The sequence below is a fragment of the Gopherus evgoodei genome, chromosome 19 (genome assembly GCF_007399415.2).
Source record: "Gopherus evgoodei ecotype Sinaloan lineage chromosome 19, rGopEvg1_v1.p, whole genome shotgun sequence".
NCBI lineage: Eukaryota > Metazoa > Chordata > Testudines > Testudinidae > Gopherus > Gopherus evgoodei.
In genome coordinates, this window is record NC_044340.1 from 22,283,251 (window position 1) to 22,301,616 (window position 18,366).

Sequence of the window (18,366 nt, forward strand, 5' to 3'; positions counted from 1 at the left end):
CATTTTTAAGTAGTGGATCAAACACATGCAGCACTTTTTTGCACCACGCACAACTTCAGATCTTCTCAGGGTCTTGCTCTACTTGAGGAAGATGGTGGAGTGATTGAGGAGATTTTCGAGGGCATTCAGGCGGTCTGGCCATTTCCTTCTTTCTTCCACACGGAAGAAAAGGCTCCTGCAGAGTTTCTTCAGCTCAGACAGCTTCTCTTTCAGTTCCTGCAAGTGTAAGACAGACAGACAGACAAACAGAATTTGATCAGACATCTAAAACTGCACCAAACCTTTAATCCCAGAAGTATGGTGAATCTCAGAAGCTTGAGCTGCAGGAGTTTTGCCTGCTATGCCCATCAGATGCACAAGTCCTGTATGCTAACAGGAGTTGCAGCACTAGACACTGTGTATAGAGAATGGGAAGTTAACTGCTTCATGTGCTCCAAGAGGTTGAAGCAACAGGGATGGGAAGAGCTAGTTCTTGTGCAATTCAGTGCTGAGCAAGTTAACAAAAGGGTTTCCAAGTCCCAGAGCACATCAAAGCTCACCTTTCCTGACTTGGGGACATCAAAGAAACCAAGGAAGCCTAGGTCTATTTGCCACCTACTGGCAATTCAGTGCAAACTGACACTCTACTTCCATGCAGCAGTACCTTGGTCGTGGCTCTATAGCCCTCCTCCTCCATCCAATTGGAAGCTTCACTCAGTTTTCTAGAGATTTCCTCTCTCTGCTCCTCCGTTGAGACAAACTGATATTCCTCCTGGTAAAGCTTGTCCTGAGAAGAGTAAAGGTCGCTTCAGCTTAACTGCTGACTAATGAGAAGGCACACACAGCAAAGGCATCTCTCTCAACCCCCTGACAGAATGCAGCTGCAACCAACTGTAGGATTCCAGGGCTGCTCCATGCTAATGAGTGCAAGTTCAACCCCCAAATTTGTCCTTCTGCTCCTTCAATCAGCTGAGAGTGGGATGGGAAGGCTGACAAGTCCTCACATGTAGAATAAGAGCTTTCCTCCTGCCCTCGCTAATTGGAGTCTCTTTCCAGGTAGAACGTGGTGATGCTGAGACAGGCAGAGGAAGGGACAGCATATACAAAGCTTTTATGCAGGCAGATATTTGATTTAGTATGCTGCCTAAACCCTAATCTGGTCCCACTTGTCTTGACTCCTCCCAAAGCCATGTGAGACAGGGAACACTCAAAATGACGACAGATGAACTCCTCAAAGCAATAGCTCCCCACCTTGAAACAGATACAACCCTCTGCATCCAGCTCAGCCCTGACACTATGCAACTTCTCCCACCTGCTTTTCATAAGCTTTTGACCCTTTTCATCGCTCTTACCTGGGTCTCAAAGATGAATGCCTCCAGGCTATTGGCTGACTTTTCCCTCTCCTGCTTCTCTAAGTCTCTGACTGTCAGATCCTGGAGTCTAAAGTGCAAGGAGGCCAGAAATAAGCAAAACTATCAGCACCTGTAAGAAGGGGTGATGTTCTCTTTGCAGACAGGGATCTCTGTAGGCAGCAGTACCTGTCACTCAGACACCATTAACTAACCCATCAGCATCCAGCTCAGGCCAAGCCAGGCACAGGATATACTTATAAGTCTTAGGGCTCGTCAAGACTAGGGGGGGAAAATCGATCTTAGATATGCAACTTCAGCTACGTGAATAACATAGCTGAAGTCGAATATCTAAGATCGAATTACTCACCTGTCCAGATGGCGCGGGATTGATGTCTGCGGCTCTCCGTGTCGATTCCGGAACTCCGTTGGGGTTGATGGAGTTCCGGAATCGATATAAGCACGCTCGGGGATTGATATATCGCGTCTAGATTAGACGCAATATATCGATCCCCGAGCAATCGATTTTAACCCGCCGATACGGCGGGGTAGTCTGGACGAGGGCTTAGGGTCAAATCCAAAAGGTGGGAAGTCAGGAGAGATCTCTCCGAGTTTCAATGATCAGATTCACAGTGCTCAGGATGTTTCTCCTTGGAGTACTGACTGGCTAAAACTTTCTCCCTAACCCCCTTTAAAACAAAGGCCTCCCCTAAAAATCCATCCACACTATTGTTACCTGCACACATTAGGGCAACCCACGTTTCCTCACACATATCCCAAATTTTCATTGGCTACACACCGAAACACATCAATGAAAACTGTGGCAAGAGAGATTAACTGTTATAGTACTGCTCTCCTCCCACCCAAGAGCTGCATTAGACTCATTGTGCACTGATAGCATGGCTTGGCTACTGTGATCACCAAGGGGGGTGAGGAGACCATGTAAACACTGTCATCACTAGCATGGTTACAAATACAACAGGGACAGATCTTTAAGTAATGTCTCACGCAGCCGGGGTGCCACTCCAGAGGAGCTCACAAGACTAGAGTTGAAGATGGGAAAGATTAAAATTATTGGCTACAGCGATGTTAACTGGCCAGGCTGAGCTTCCCCCACCTCACTGGGCATAGAGAGACTATCTGGGATTCTCACCCGCTCACTGCACATCTAACCTTCCATCCAACACACACAGAGCCAGCGCTGTCTCCACTTCCAGCTCTTGTCATTTTCTAGTCTCGGAACTGACCCTTTTCTTGTGCACATTTATCCCAGTTCCTCCCTTTGCCATTCAGTTTCTGGCCTTGCCACCTTTTTGGGACATTTACCTCTAGTTTGTTTGAAAGGGCTGCTGAAAGAAGAATGGTGACAAGAGAAGGGTCAATACAGGCAGTGGGGGTAAGCAAAGTCTTGCAATGTTTACTACAGTCATATTCATTCTGGGAATGGGAAAGGGTGGAGTCATCTCTGCACATGACCTGAACTCAATAAGACATGCATGCACCTTAGAATCTGTTGCTCACTGTGATCCCTGTGCCCCAGCCCAGTCTGCTCCCATAGCCTACTCCCTTCACTTTAGCATGTCCCCCTCCAACTTACTTCTTCACTGAGCTCTTCAACTCCTCCTCCAGCAGGTCAAGAACATCACGGACATCCAACTCCACACTGATCTCATCCACGAGTTTCTGCTTCTTTGGGACTTTGGGTTTCTTCTCTTCCATTTTGGTGTCTGTGCTGTCACCACGACTTTTGGACATTTCTTCCTCTTTCCCGGATTCTTCCTTTTCTTTGGGATCCTGTGTCAGAGAAGCAACTCCAGGATAAATAAAAAGATCAATTTGCAGTACCATCACACTTGCAACAAATATTTTGAAGAGAGGCACACAAGAACCTGATAAGGTGGATTTGAGCTCCCAGGGTTAAGTAAATAAGCTAGTGTTCTACATCTGTAAAAACAATTTGCAGGTCTGCAGTGCCTTAATATTTCACAGGCCGAGAGATCTTGTTTCCGCTATGAAAAAGGTGTATTCTTAACTCTAGTTAAATAGTGCTAAAACCCTAGTGAAGACAAGGAGTCTCCTTTTTCTTTAACTCTACCTGCTTGCTTGTGAGAGAATTACAAACTGTCCTATCTTCTCTAGGATTTTACTTCCTGGTAGTAAGTTGGAATAATAATAATTGAAAAAAAAAAAAAACTACCAACATACCTTTTTTCACTGTTAAGGCAAGGTCTTAGTGCTTCCCAGACCCGGAAGCCAAGGAACAAAAATTAACCAAATGCCTGAGATTACATGGGGATTTCAGAACAGAACCCAGGAGCCTCAGCTCCCAGTCCTGTACTGCAAACAGCAGGGCTCATTTCTATTCAGAACAGTGCATGACTGCCTCTCATGGACTTCTGCACACAACAGCTTTGCACTTACCAGCTCAGAATGGCACTGTAAATACAACACAGCAGGATGAGGAACAAATATAAAGCGGCCTTGGAAGGAAAGAGTGGATTGATATGAATCTGAAGGGCAATGGGAAGCAATGCTGAACACATCCTTCTGAGGATGAGGCAATGTCAAGGGAAAGGGTTCTCTGCAGGGAAAACTACAACAACTCAAGTGAACTTTGGCGCAAGGAGTCTCTGAACACTCAGCTTCAGATCCTGAGTGAAGGTCACTCCCCATTTCTACACCTAAGGAGCATGGACTGTATTTCAGTGGCCTGTCAGTTAAGGGTTTATTTTCAGAGATAGTGAGCAGGAACAAAGCTGTGGTACTAGCCTGCACACATGGGGTAGAATCTCTCACTCCCTCCTCCATTATTTCCAGTCAGATTCCAGTCCTGAGGTACAACAGCACAGTGTCACCATTTTAGGGAGTCTTCCTTTGCAGAAGCAGCAAAGAATCCTGTGGCACCTTATAGACTAACAGACGTTTTGGAGCATGAGCTTTCGTGGGTGAATACCCACTTCCTCAGATGCATGTAATGGAAATATCCAGGGGCAGGTATATATACGTGTGCTAGCAAGCAAGCTAGAGATAACGAGGTCAGTTCAATCAGGGAGGATGAGGCCCTGTTCTAGCAGTTGAGGTGTGAAAACCTCATGCTCCAAAACGTCTGTTAGTCTATAAGGTGCCACAGGATTCTTTGCTGCTTTTACAGATCCAGACTAACACGGCTACCCTCTGATACTTGACAACATGCAAAGCACTGCATTTAGCCGTATGGAATGGAAATCCATCAACCTCATGAAGAAACTTGCACAAATACAGACAGATATCATCTTCCTTTCCAAATGCAAACGGATGGACATCATACCAAATGGACTAAAGGTAAAAAATCCACTGCTATCTACATACTACACGGACCACAGTGAGAGATTATGTCATACTCTATCAAAAAAACTGAGGAACCACCTGATCAGCATCCTATACAGCAAACAGGAAAACATCAAAAAAGAGCTCTCCAACCTGGAGACTCTCATTAATAACCAAACTTCTATACAAACGGACTTCACTAGAATAAGACAGGAGATCTACATTACTCACTTCACCTCTCTTCAAAGGAAAAAGGACTGTAAGCTGTCTAAACTCCTACCTGCCACATGGGGCCACAACAGTGGTACCCCTAACCCACCCAGCAATATCGTCAATCTATCCAACTACACACTCAGCCCAGAAGAAAAGTCTGTCCTATCTCGGGGACTCTCTTTCTGCCCTGCCACCCCCACCAACATGATACAGTTCTGTGGCGATCTGGAAGCCTACTTTCGCCGTCTCCGACTCAAAGAATACTTCCAGGACAACACTGAACCGTGCACTGATACACGGGTGCCCTCCCACCAACAGCACAAGAAAAAGAACTCCACATGGACTCCCCCTGAGGGTCGAAATGACAGCCTGGACCTATACATTGAATGCTTCCGCCGGCATGCACAGGCAGAAATCGTGGAACAACAACATCGCTTGCCTCACAACCTAAGCCGTGCAGAACGCAATGCCATCCACAGCCTCAGAAACCACCCTGACATTATCATCAAAGAGGCTGATAAAGGAGGTGCCGTTGTCATCATGAACAGGTCTGACTATCAAAAGGAGGCAGCCAGACAACTCTCCAATACCAAATTCTACAGGCCACTTCCCTCAGATCCCACTGAGGAATACACTAAGAAACTACAGCATCTACTCAGGACACTCCCTACACTAACACCAGAAGAAATCAACATACCCCTAGAGCCCCGACCAGGGTTATTCTATCTACTACCCAAGATCCACAAACCCGGAAATCCTGGACGCCCCATCATCTCGGGCATTGGCACTCTCACTGAAGGACTGTCTGGATATATGGACTCTCTACTCAGACCCTATGCCACCAGCACTCCCAGCTATCTCCGCGACACCACTGATTTCCTGAGGAAACTACAATGCATTGGTGACCTCCCAGAAAACACCATCCTAGCCACCATGGATGTAGAGGCTCTCTACACAAACATCCCACACACAGATGGAATACAAGCTGTCAGGAACACCATCCCTGATGATGCCACAGCACAACTGGCTGCTGAGCTCTGTGCCTTTATACTTACACACAACTATTTCAAATTTGATGACAATATATATCTCCAGATCAGTGGCACTGCTATGGGCACCCGCATGGCCCCACAATATGCCAATATCTTCATGGCCGACCTGGAACAACGCTTCCTCAGCTCTCGTCCACTCACACCCCTTCTCTACGCTACATTGATGACATCTTCATCATCTGGACCCATGGGAAGGAGACTCTGGAAAAATTCCACCATGATTTCAACAGCTTCCACCCCACCATCAACCTCAGCCTGGACCAATCTACACGGGAGGTCCACTTTCTTGACACCACGGTGCAAATAAGTGATGGTCACATTAACACCACCCTATATCGAAAACCCACCGACCGCTATGCCTACCTTCATGCCTCCAGCTTCCATCCCGGGCACATCACACGATCCATTGTCTACAGCCAAGCACTGAGATACAACTGCATCTGCTCTAACCCCTCAGACAGAGACCAACACCTACAAAATCTCCACCAAGCATTCTCAAAACTACAATACCCGCATGAGGAAATAAGGAAACAGATCAACAGAGCCAGACGTGTACCCAGAAGCCTCCTACTGCAAGACAAACCCAAGAGAGAAACCAACAGGACTCCACTGGCCATCACATACAGCCCCCAGCTAAAACCCCTCCAACGCATCATCAAGGATCTACAACCCATCCTGGACAATGATCCCACACTTTCACAGGCCTTGGGTGGCAGGCCAATCCTTGCCCACAGACAACCTGCCAACCTGAAACATATTCTCACCAGTAACTGCACACCACACCATAATAACTCTAGCTCAGGAACCAATCCATGCAACAAACCTCGATGCCAACTCTGCCCACATATCTACACCAGCGACACCATCACAGGACCTAACCAGATCAGCCACACCATCACTGGTTCATTCACCTGCACATCCACCAATGTAATATACGCCATCATATGCCAGCAATGCCCCTCTGCTATGTACATCGGCCAAACTGGACAGTCTCTACGGAAAAGGATAAATGGACACAAATCAGACATTAGGAATGGCAATATACAAAAACCTGTAGGAGAGCACTTCAACCTCCCTGGCCACACTATAGCAGACCTTAAGGTGGCCATCCTGCAGCAAAAAAACTTCAGGACCAGACTTCAAAGAGAAACTGCTGAGCTTCAGTTCATCTGCAAATTTGACACCATCAGCTCAGGATTGAACAAAGACTGTGAATGGCTTGCCAATTACAGAACCAGTTTCTCCTCTCTTGGTTTTCACACCTCAACTGATAGAACAGGGCCTCATCCTCCCTGATTGAACTGACATCGTTATCTCTAGCTTGCTTGCTAGCACACATATATATACCTGCCCCTGGATATTTCCATTACATGCATCTGAGGAAGTGGGTATTCACCCACGAAAGCTCATGCTCCAAAACGTCTGTTAGTCTATAAGGTGCCACAGGATTCTTTGCTGCTTTTACAGATCCAGACTAACACGGCTACCCTCTGATACTTCCTTTGCAGAGTCAGCTGCTCACCTGAGATGCTGTTTTTTCTCCTTCCTCCTTTTCCTCCTGTCTCTCTGCTTCTGGAGGGATAGTTTCTGTTTTATCCTGCATTGGAGATGGCTGCTGCTTCTCTTCTCCCGCTCCTCCTTCTCACTGTTCCTTCTCCCTCCTTCTGGTCCTGTTTCTCCCCCCTGTTCTCTTTTCCTGCTTCTGCCTGGCTCTCCTCTTCCTCCTGGGCAGCAGGGAAGAAAATGCCACAGTTTTATAATGGAAATACCATGCAGATGTGTCACACAGAGAGGCAGGCTCATACTGGAAGCTTGGTGTTCAACATGGCACAGAAGCTACATGAAGACTTTAGGGAAATCGCCATATCACCTTGGAACCACAACTCTTTTCTATACCTGGGAAAGCAAACTGAGACTCCTATTGGCAACAACACAGGAGCAGCCAGGCCCAAGTGGTCTGTGTAGCAGGAGAACCTGCCAGAGCCTACAATGATGAGATGCAGGAGATTGTAGCCTACACAGCACTACCCAGAGAGGATCCAGAAGGGAGACTGGAATGACAAAGAGGCTTCACCAGGGAACCCGCCCTGGCAGCATATGCCAAAGGGATTGCCACCAGAAGGGCTGTATGTTTATTTTTAACACCGTGTTAGACTTTGAGACAAATACAAATTTCTACATTTTATAGTTTTTAATCCTGATGTCCTGCTTGTCACTCTGATTTGGTTCGTGTTTAACTACTGTCTCCTCTATTTTGCAGACAGGACTGAACCCAGTCTAGGGCCCCACCTCCCCATCAAAGCCAGCACCTCACCTGAACAGTCTCTGTCAAGTTCTCTCCCATTTCCAGTGTAGGACCTCCTCCTCCTCCAAACAGGCTAGAGATTGTGTTTCCAAGTTCTGCAGGAGTGAGAAAAAACAAACAAACAAAACTCAGAATGTCAGTCTTTGAAGCAGTCCAGAGAACAGCGTGGGAGGAGGAAGAGCAGCAACAGCAGGAGGGAGTGACGTGTATCAGTCAGGGGTTTGGTAACTCATCAGTGCAAAATGCATGTTCTTGACTTTAAAATCATGAATTCTGTCTAAGTGCCTCTCCAAGGTCCAACAGTAATCCAGGGGCAGACTGGGATCCTGACAATATTTGCTGTAACAACTCTTGCACTACCATTGCTAGCTCCTTCCCTTCCTGCACATCCCCCTGTATACAAAGTACTGGGCCCTCATCTCTGCAAAAGCGTAGCCTGGAATCTGCCTCTCCAAACAGTGATTAGAGTTTTCCACTGTTCACTGTCCTAGGAGACCTCCACCCATATGCACTCTCACCCCTCCTTCCTGCACACCAGCGGTAAGTCTCTGCACTTGCCCTGAAAGCAGGACAATGGAAAGCTTCCAGTCAGTGGCATCATGGACCAACCAATGAGGAGGGAGAGTGCTGAAGCACCAGATGCACAAGACTTCCACTGCTTCCCTCAAGACAAAGGAAAGGGATTTGTTTCCTTCTAAATACACCCCTTCACTGAAGGAGGTGAAAATGCAGCTCCCTGGTATTACTCATGTATGTAGTGCATACCTGATTACTGTGCTGATGGGCACCTTAGGAGCGTGCATGACACTTTCAGGGAGACTTGTCCCCTCAACTAGCAGCACATGCTCAGGGCCGTTAGTTATTTTGGATCTGCTAAGATTAATAGGCAGGTACTTGTGACCCTAAGTGCCAAAAGAATTAACTATTCTTTAACAAATCCCATCCGGCTTGTCAAACTCACTACACCTAGCATACTGCTTTTGTAGTATTTATCTATAAAGAATGTCATGTGAGATCTTAAATGAAAGCCAGAATCTTACTGGTCATTTACATAATGTAATTGTAAAACATATGCACTGAAGCTATGTAAGGAGTTGTGTGTATATATGCTGAAAAATATACATTTTACAGTGTGAAAGTAAGTTTGACAGACAGGTTTTTGCAAGACAAAAAGGAGTATATGCACCTGTCTGCCTCAGTTCAAATGTACATTAAACACTGTGAGCCAACACAATGGACGGTCTGTTGGCATATGAAATTAACATGAGATATGAAGTCGGCATACCAGGGAATAAGCCCCAGGGGTAGTCCTGACTCAGGGGACAAACAATGGATTTTTGGTGTGATATAAGGAAAAGGTTACCATTATCCTTCAACGAGGAAGCAAAAACAGTGCTTTTTCCATTAATGATAGAGGAATCTCAGTCGGGTTGACTGGAGACATTGAGAAATTGCTTCAGGTGAGGAACTACTTTAGACAAGTTAAGCAGCTTGTTAAAGTTAAGTTTAGGCTCTACCAAGAATGTTATACTTTTTGCTTTACATGTAAACATTTCTTCAATCTCAGCTTTCAACAACTTATGATTGTTTTCATTATAAAATATATCTCTGTGCTATGATGTGACGAAGGACTTGATCCTGAGTTTTAATACTCAAGCTGTGTTTATTCTGTTCCCTCGGAAACAGCAAACTGGATAATTTCTGTGAGCGGCCAATGGTTAATGGCTGGGCACCACAGGGAATGCTCTGAGGACTCGGTGGGTGCCTATAGCTAATCTACACAGAGGATGAGGCAGGCAGTGCTTGTGTTGCCAAAGGTTGTTGGTTTCAGGAAGCTGAGTTACAACAGGCATAGGTAAGACCACTTCACACTAAGGGCAAGTAATTGTGAAGTGCCTCACAACCCTGGGTACCTGTGGGGAGTGTCAGAGTACTTCACTTAATTGGTCACTTGTCCCCAGCCACAGGACCTGTCTCTTTCAGAAAAACGTGGAGCAGTTAACTAGAAGTTATTATGAATTCAAAGCAACAGCTGGTCTGAACTCAAAATATGAACAGTACTGTAAAAGCTGGTTAACCCCCCTTAATAAATTATAAGCGGCCAGTAGGTGGGGGGGGAGTAAGTACTGCTCATAAACACAGTAGTTTGCATTTTTGCACTATCTTTTTGTCCCTGCCTTAAGGCAGAAAAATCCTGCTTCTAACCAGTTAGTTTTACTTAAATAAGGAAAATATAAAACTTTACACTTACCAATTAAGTATTAACACGCAAGGGTTTTTGTCTAAATGTGTATAAAAGGTTTGTAAAAATTGTGTAAAACAAAGTCTTTTGTACCAAGGTACAGGCTCTCCTTTTTCTGCAAAATAAAGCATTTTTCCTTATTCCTGTCAGGCTGTTAATTGGCTCTTAGCTAGGCAAACCCAATATTTCGGTAACAGTTTCTGGCGACCCAGATGTATTTCGGTAACAGTACAGTGTATTTACTTGTTAACGTTGACTCCTCCTCTGGCTTGTCCTCCACTACAGTTTCAAACACAGATTCCACCTGGAAGCAGAGACAATGAGATAATATATTTAAAAAAAGGTCTCTTAGCAGCACCTGTAGGGATAGGGTAGGGATACTGCGCGAGGAAGGGGAAGGGAACATAGATGGCACTAGCTGGCTGGCACTTACCCGGTCAAGGCTAAGCACTCCACTCTCATCCATATTGAAGTGAGCTTTGATGCCTTTGGACTCATAATCCAAGTGCTTCCTGAAACTATCCCCGACTCCTCTCAGCTTCACAGTGGTGAGATTCAAGGACCCAAAGGCTCTGGGGGGAACCAAGGCAACACTGAGAGAATGAACAGATACCAACCGAAGAAGCCTAAGCAGCAAAGTGGGAAGCCATCCCTCTTCCCCCACTTTACTTCAGCATTGTCCCCAATCCACTCCCGTGTCTGGGGTTCTATTCCCAGCTCTGACCCACTGGGGCCAATCACTTCTGAGCTTCAGCCAAATTTCAGACACTGAGCAGGCTGCCGTTTCTGGTCTTATTCATACTGGTTGACACACTTAGTGTCAGTTACACACATGAATGAGGACTCCCACCCCATCTGCCATATTGCAACCGTTCCAATGCCACTCACTGGCAAAGTGTCTCAACAGGCAACAAAGCTAGACTCATAGACTCACAGACTCTAGGACTGGAAGGGACCTCGAGAGGTCATCGAGTCCAGTCCCCTGCCCTCATGGCAGGACCAAATACTGTCTAGACCATCCCTAATAGACATTTATCTAACCTACTCTTAAATATCTCCAGCGATGGCGATTCCACAACTTCCCTAGGCAATCTATTCCAGTGTTTAACTACCCTGACAGTTAGGAACTTTTTCCTAATGTCCAACCTAAATCTCCCTTGCTGCAGTTTAAGCCCATTGCTTCTTGTTCTATCATTGGAGGCTAAGGTGAACAAGTTTTCTCCCTCCTCCTGATGACACCCTTTTAGATACCTGAAAACTGATATCAGGTCCCCTCTCAGTCTTCTCTTTTCCAAACTAAATAAACCCAATTCCTTCAGCCTTCCTTCATAGGTCATGTTCTCAAGACCTTTAATCATTCTTGTTGCTCTTCTCTGGACCCTCTCCAATTTCTCCACATCTTTCTTGAAATGCGGTGCCCAGAACTGGACACAATACTCCAGTTGAGGCCTAACCAGCGCAGAGTAAAGCGGAAGAATGACTTCTCGTGTCTTGTTTACAACACACCTGTTAATGCATCCCAGAATCACGTTTGCTTTTTTTGCAACAGTATCACACTGTTCACTCATATTAAGCTTGTGGTCCACTATGACCCCTAGATCTCTTTCTGCCATACTCCGTCCTAGACAGTCTCTTCCCATTCTGTATGTGTGAAACTGATTGTTCCTTCCTAAGTGGAGCACTTTGCATTTATCTTTATTGAACTTCATCCTGTTTACCTCAGACCATTTCTCCAATTTGTCCAGATCATTTTGAATTTTGACCCTGTCCTCCAGAGCAGTTGCAATCCCTCCCAGTTTGGTATCATCCGCAAACTTAATAAGCGTACTTTCTATGCCAACATCTAAATCGTTGATGAAGATATTGAACAGAACCGGTCCCAAAACAGACCCCTGTGGAACCCCACTTGTTATACCTAGGTACTTCTTCACATCAGTGCCCTATGGCAATCATTTGTTTCTGATGGGAAGGTCCCAGACTCAACAAGTGAGCCCAAGAACCAGGGCAGGGATAGCCAGAGAGGGAGCCTGTGCACGTACAAAAGAGAAGTTAGTGCTGGCAAAAGATGTCAGAACAACTATCTTGGAGACTAGAATCATCTGTCCACAGAACAAGCAGCCCTGAGGCAGTGGCAGTGTGAGTTTTCCCCATACTGCCCTTGCACAGTGGGCCTGACCTGGAGGTATTAGCTCTAGGATGAGAGGGGATTTAAGTTTCCACAGTACCAACAGCAACACAGGTCCTCTAACCCTTGGCACTTCTGGTGAAAATGCCAGCTAGGAACCAGTTAAAATGGAGGGGAGACTTCTCAATACTGCAATATTAGGTAACTACACATAACTTGGCTTTCTCAATTATATAAGGATTGCAGCAAAGATTCTGAAATTGTGCATCATTGGCCATCCATCTGCACGCAAGCTTCTCCAGCTAAGCACCTATCAGCTTGGGGGCAAGTCTGTGCAAATGCCTGTCCCCACTCACTGCAGGTCATCCTGGCTCAGGAAAGCCAAGTCTCCGTAGTTGACACAGAATTCAAAGTCATCCGTGTAGCGGTTGAAGGTGATGACCTTGCGCTGTGGATATGGTGCCATGCGCTGAAACAAAATTCGCTTGTTGTGCTTTAAACTCTTGGATTTATCCTCCTCCTCAACTTCACGGGTGAACTCCACCTGAATCATGTGGTTAAGGGCAGAGAATCAGCCACTAACAGGAACATTTTGCCCTACATTGCATCTTTGATCACAGGATTCCAAAGCATTTGGTAGACAATCCTTACCCAGGTTATTGGGACTGTAAGCATTACCCCATGTTACCAGATAAAGAAGTGAGAGACTTGCCCAAAGCGCCCAGGATGAATACTTTAGTGTCTTTCCTTCCAGTGGCTCCACGTACGATTCCAGACTGAGCACCATTTCCCCTTCAGCACTAAAACCTGTAGATTTCCCTTATGCCCTTCCAGCACCACAAGGTCCCACTGCTTATTTATAATCACTTCTCTCAATGCCACCCCACATTGTACCTTCCTCCCCTAAAAGAGACAACAGGGGGAGTTCACCTGGATTGGGAAAATAGCTGCATCCCGAACTATGAAGGGCTTGACTTTAAAGGCTTTGCTCAGAGCAGCCGCCTGGTAGACTGCACCCATAGCAGCAGCCTCATCTGCGTTGATGTTCTTTCCCAGTTCATCTCTGCAAAGCAAGGTGGAGGGAGTTGCAAGCTTCTCTGTCACTAGTAAACACAAGGTTGTTGAGAAAAGGCATGTGGCAGAGGCCTCATATACTTACTTGTCCACAGCTTTCAGCAAAACCTCCTGCACTTTAGGGACTCGGGTGGCACCTCCCACTAGAATCACCTGATCGATTTCATCCTAGGAGTTCACAGACAATCAGGTTCTGCCTTGAGAATGTATTTTTGGAAAAGCCAAGTTCACTGCTTCAATATCCCTCCACCATCCACAGTTTAGTGCTAGGAAAGCAGTCGCACTACCAACCCCTCTCCAACACAAGACTGGGATCCAAAGATCTTAAGTCCTTATTTCAGTAAACTCCCAAAGTAGTTGTGCCTGAATGAGTACTTCAAGATCAGGCCCAATGGACATGAGCGATTTACAGAGCAGCTGTCTCCAGCATCTGGGACACTGCACCTTACTTAACAAAAAAAATCAAATCCAGATCAGGCTCCATGCCAGAGGAGCCAGTCATTGAAACAGTGGTCCAGAGAAGAGGAGATAGAAACTACAGCCATAGAAACTACAGCCATGAAAGCTGCTGATCCAAAGAGGCATTGTGCAGCATCCTGAAGACAGTCATCTAGACGATTCTCAGGAATCTAAGGCACCTGCCCCCTTAAAATCTCTACACACTGAACGAATGAAATGAAATGTCTCTCTGAAGATAGTCACATCCGGACATAAGCACAGACAGGCATGCGCCCTCTGGAGAGACATCCAGAGATGAGATTCCTGATCTATGGTGAAAGCTAGGCCAAGTTCAGATGCCTCCAAGAGATGTGGGGGAGACATATTCTTAAGTCCTCATACCAAAATTAAGGGCTTCTTTAGTAGTCAGTAAAACCCTGACCCGAATCCCTGGCTTATAGGCAATCATGGAAACCTGTTTGACATGGTGTAAGTGCATGCCCTCAACCTTAGGGCGCACCCTTTGTGCCAGGACACAGCACTGCTGGTGACTTTGCCTCTTGCACCTCCTTTGGTGGCCACTTTCTCAGCTGTGGGGACCATGGCTAGCCTGTCTCTTCCCTGGACTCCTTCAGAGAGTCTTCTGTGACGCAGCCCTCTGTCCATGTCATGCAACGGTCCAGTCCCCTTCTGGGGTTCAGCTTTCAACAAAATATCCACCTGACTTAAATTTTTTTAATCTTATAGGCCCTAGCTCAGGACTCCTCTCCTTCAGAGAGACCTGTCTCCTCTCTATGTCCTCTGAACTGAGTTCCTTCCGGTTACTTGTAAAGCTTAGCTCTGCCTCCTCTGTCCAGGAGGTAATTAGTTAAACTCTCTCCCCCTCCCCCCTGGTGCAGAGCACGACTAATGGGCTCTTTTCCCTTGCCTTGCTGGCAATGGGTGTAAACCCCCATTGCACATGGCAATGTGGTAACTTCTGCACTGCTGCCCCTGCGTTCAGGAAAGCAGAAGCCTGCATTTCTCAGCAGGGTGAGTTACCTTCCCAAACCAGACCCCTCTCAAACAACAGTGGTTGTGATGTGACAGCAGCTCAGCATCAGAGGACCCCACACTTGTCAAAGTATCCATGGACCTACCAGGTTCATCTCTGCACTGCTCAGCGCCTGTAGCACAGGCCCTGGGACCCGCTGGAATAAGTCAGAGCACAAGTCCTCAAACTCTTGCCTGGAGACCTTGGCCTTGAAGTCCACGTCATCCAGTAGCCCCTCAATCTGGCCAGGAAGTCAGAGAGAAAAAGCCATCAGCTTCACATTACACACCATTCTCCAAGCTAATGTCATTCCAATTCCCACTGGACCTTATGAATGCACCCTATCCTCTTACATCCCAATCCCTCTCCCGTTGCTGGAGGGACACAAGACATGGTGCCTTGGATGTAACAGCTGTCTAAATCTCATGCTCCTGGTAGCCATTTAGGGACAGACCTCTCCTAATCTCCTGCAAAGGTCTAAACATTTCTCAAACTAGTAACATTATGGACTTGAGTAGCAAAATCCAAGTTCTCAACAGTTTGTTAAGCGAAATCAGTTTAGAAAAGCCATCAGCATTGGTGTCTCCTGGGCAAGGGTGGAGGGAGAGAACATTGTAGCGTAAAGATTATGTAAAGCAGAGGGACAGAGCTCTCCCAGACTCACTCTTAGCTCAAGTCATCCCCATTCCTGAGGAAGGGGTGGGGGGGGGGGATTTCCAGCAGCACAGGGACACACCTGGGCCACATGGTCAGCATTAGCACTCAGAATAGTTTTCAGGCGGTTGGCCTCCTTTAGCAGCTTGGCCATGGCCCGGAGATTCTGCCGAACATCTTTCGAAGGCTGCTGCTTGTTGAAGAGTTTCACTAGGTAATCCCGGAGCCGGTACTCCATCTCCAGTCCCCCTAGGGTGCGGTCGAATCTGAGCAGAGAATAGAAACCAGAAGCAGACACTCAGCCTGGATGGATTAAGTCAATAACAGAAGCTGGAGTTGCAAGTACCTTCCCCACCCAGAAGAGAATTCCAGAGCTGGCCTGTATCTTACAGCTCTTACAAGGCCATGCAAGAATTCTCTCACCTGCAAACCATTTATAACAAGACCAATATGCTGCAAAGAAGGATTGCATGCAATCCTGAATGCTGCACAATTCTCTCCTCACCGAATTCCAGTGCATGGCTTTGCTTTATAAACAACAACAACGTGGCTTTAAACAAACAAATTCGGCTTTTAATGTCACTGATCAAAAAGCTCAAGCCCCCGCAGCTGCATGAGGCTAGTTGTTCCTGATATTTCTCTTTACATCATCACACAGATTTCTAAAGGTGTCTGTCCCCCAACAGGTTTTCAACCTGTTTCAGTCAACCATGGAAAACTGAGCACAAAGCATCAGTACTACAACACACACAGCTAGGAGTGACTATGAATGGATATTGGGTCTGCTTAGAAGAACAAATGCACCATTCGAACTAGATGAATTCACCACCACCACAGCCTTTGAGCAGAGGGGCTTTATAACAGTGCCTAAGGTGATGAGCTCCTGAAAAAGTCAGGCTTTGTCTAACTCAGATCCCAAAGTTATTTCCTTGCAACTAGTTCTTTAAACATTATAGATGGGAAGACACTATGGTCTTTTATGTGCTGCCCCTAAACACCTTCAAAATCCACAGCACGGTCATCCTTCCTCTCCTACCAAGCCTTGTATTAATTATCTCCTCCCCAAAAGAATGTCCAACTTCCTCAACCCAATGAACCAACTTCTACAATCTCACATATAAGTAGACTATGCTAGAAGTGTTATTAGGTTTACAACTGTAAATCCAGCTAGCAAATGCCAGGCTTAGTTGCCTGTGGAATCTTGTGCATATGCATTATGAGACAGTCTTTAACTACACATACTGTCTATTCCCACAGCCCCAGGACCCCATCCTCATTCAGTACTGTACATGGCTCGGACAAAGAGGCAGAATTAAGATTGCATAGGCAACTATAAATATGGCATTTCCTAACCTTCAAGTGCTTTATTTTAATACTAAATATATTTTAATGTAGTTGTTAAAAAAATATAATTTGCAAGGGGGTTTTGACAAAAAAAAAGAGACTCGTGTATAAGTGTAACCACCACACCACAGCAATCATATACCTTCAGCAGTGTTTGAATTTTGAACCTTCAGCACTGTAGCACACTGTTGCCACTTGAGCTACTGTACTAACTACATTATCTGACAGCAGGAGAAGGTTGTTTTCCCAGATGGGGGATGGGATGCTTATACCATATGAGTCTAGTAGGTGGTTGTGGGGAGCCTAGCTATCTTTACCCCCTCCCCATCAAAAACCCAGGAGGTGAGCTTTCCTGCCCCATGTGGTAGTCCCAGAGTGAATGATGGGACACATTCTGGATTGGGGGAAGTCCAGCTTTCCCCCGGCCCCCTCCCAGCTACAGATGCCCTGGCAGCATCCAGGTGTTGTTACATTACAGCATGTGCTGCTGTGCTGCTTTGTTAGCAGTGTAGGTCCCAAGGACAAGCAGCAAAAGTCTTGTTTAAAATTATTAACTCAGCTAAAACCTGAACGGAATTTCCCAGAATAAAGGAGAGGCATCACTCTAGCCCCAGGCTTTTGTCCATGTCAAATTTCAAAGACCTGCCACAAACAATGGAGGTGTGACAGCTTCTTAAAAAAGAAAGTCATAAGAATCTTTTATAACAAAAAGTGTTCGGTACTCCATACACAAGGATCGCTATGAGCTACACCTATAAGTTTGGCAACATGTCCACATTCCAACTATCCTTTGTACAAAGTGAAGTCACCCAAGTTATAGACTCAATCCTCCCACCCAAGGCACCCTGCCCCCACTCCAGCTTGTGTCTGAATACTCATGTTTAAAACTAGTTCCAAAATTCATCCAATTCTGTGTTTAGAAGAGTCAGCAAAGTAAATATTTTCTTTTAAATATGGGACCCAAGAGAAATTCTTACCCGACCCCCCGAATCTGCAGCTGAGGCTGGGTCCCTGAGTCCTTGGTTTTCACTGTCTGATAAGTCACTATCGTACACACGGTGTTTCCTGCTCCCATGTCATAAAACATGATATTCTGTAAAGGAGAAGCCAGAGAAGGCTAAGTAAGGTACCGGGGTGTATTGTCCCTGAATGGGAAGGAGAGACGACCTTGGGGATCTCACAGCTTGGAGTGGGACAGGCACTGATCATTCACTAAACCCGCTCCAGTCCACTGAGAGAAAACAAAACACAG

The 18,366-nt window shown here is 46.1% G+C and overlaps 1 protein-coding gene across 1 annotated transcript in view; it reads right to left on the reverse strand.

The window, feature by feature from the left end:
* The window catches only part of HYOU1 (hypoxia up-regulated 1), a 38,075-nt gene that overhangs the window by 10,124 nt on the left and 9,585 nt on the right, over window positions 1-18,366 (reverse strand). The window contains 15 exon segments of the mRNA XM_030538069.1: window positions 83-216; window positions 644-766; window positions 1,332-1,419; window positions 2,926-3,122; window positions 7,422-7,529; window positions 7,531-7,623; window positions 8,214-8,299; window positions 10,690-10,750; window positions 10,880-11,018; window positions 12,928-13,115; window positions 13,502-13,634; window positions 13,731-13,813; window positions 15,223-15,357; window positions 15,853-16,036; window positions 18,092-18,207. Coding sequence (XP_030393929.1) covers window positions 83-216; window positions 644-766; window positions 1,332-1,419; window positions 2,926-3,122; window positions 7,422-7,529; window positions 7,531-7,623; window positions 8,214-8,299; window positions 10,690-10,750; window positions 10,880-11,018; window positions 12,928-13,115; window positions 13,502-13,634; window positions 13,731-13,813; window positions 15,223-15,357; window positions 15,853-16,036; window positions 18,092-18,207 — 1,868 coding nt within the window.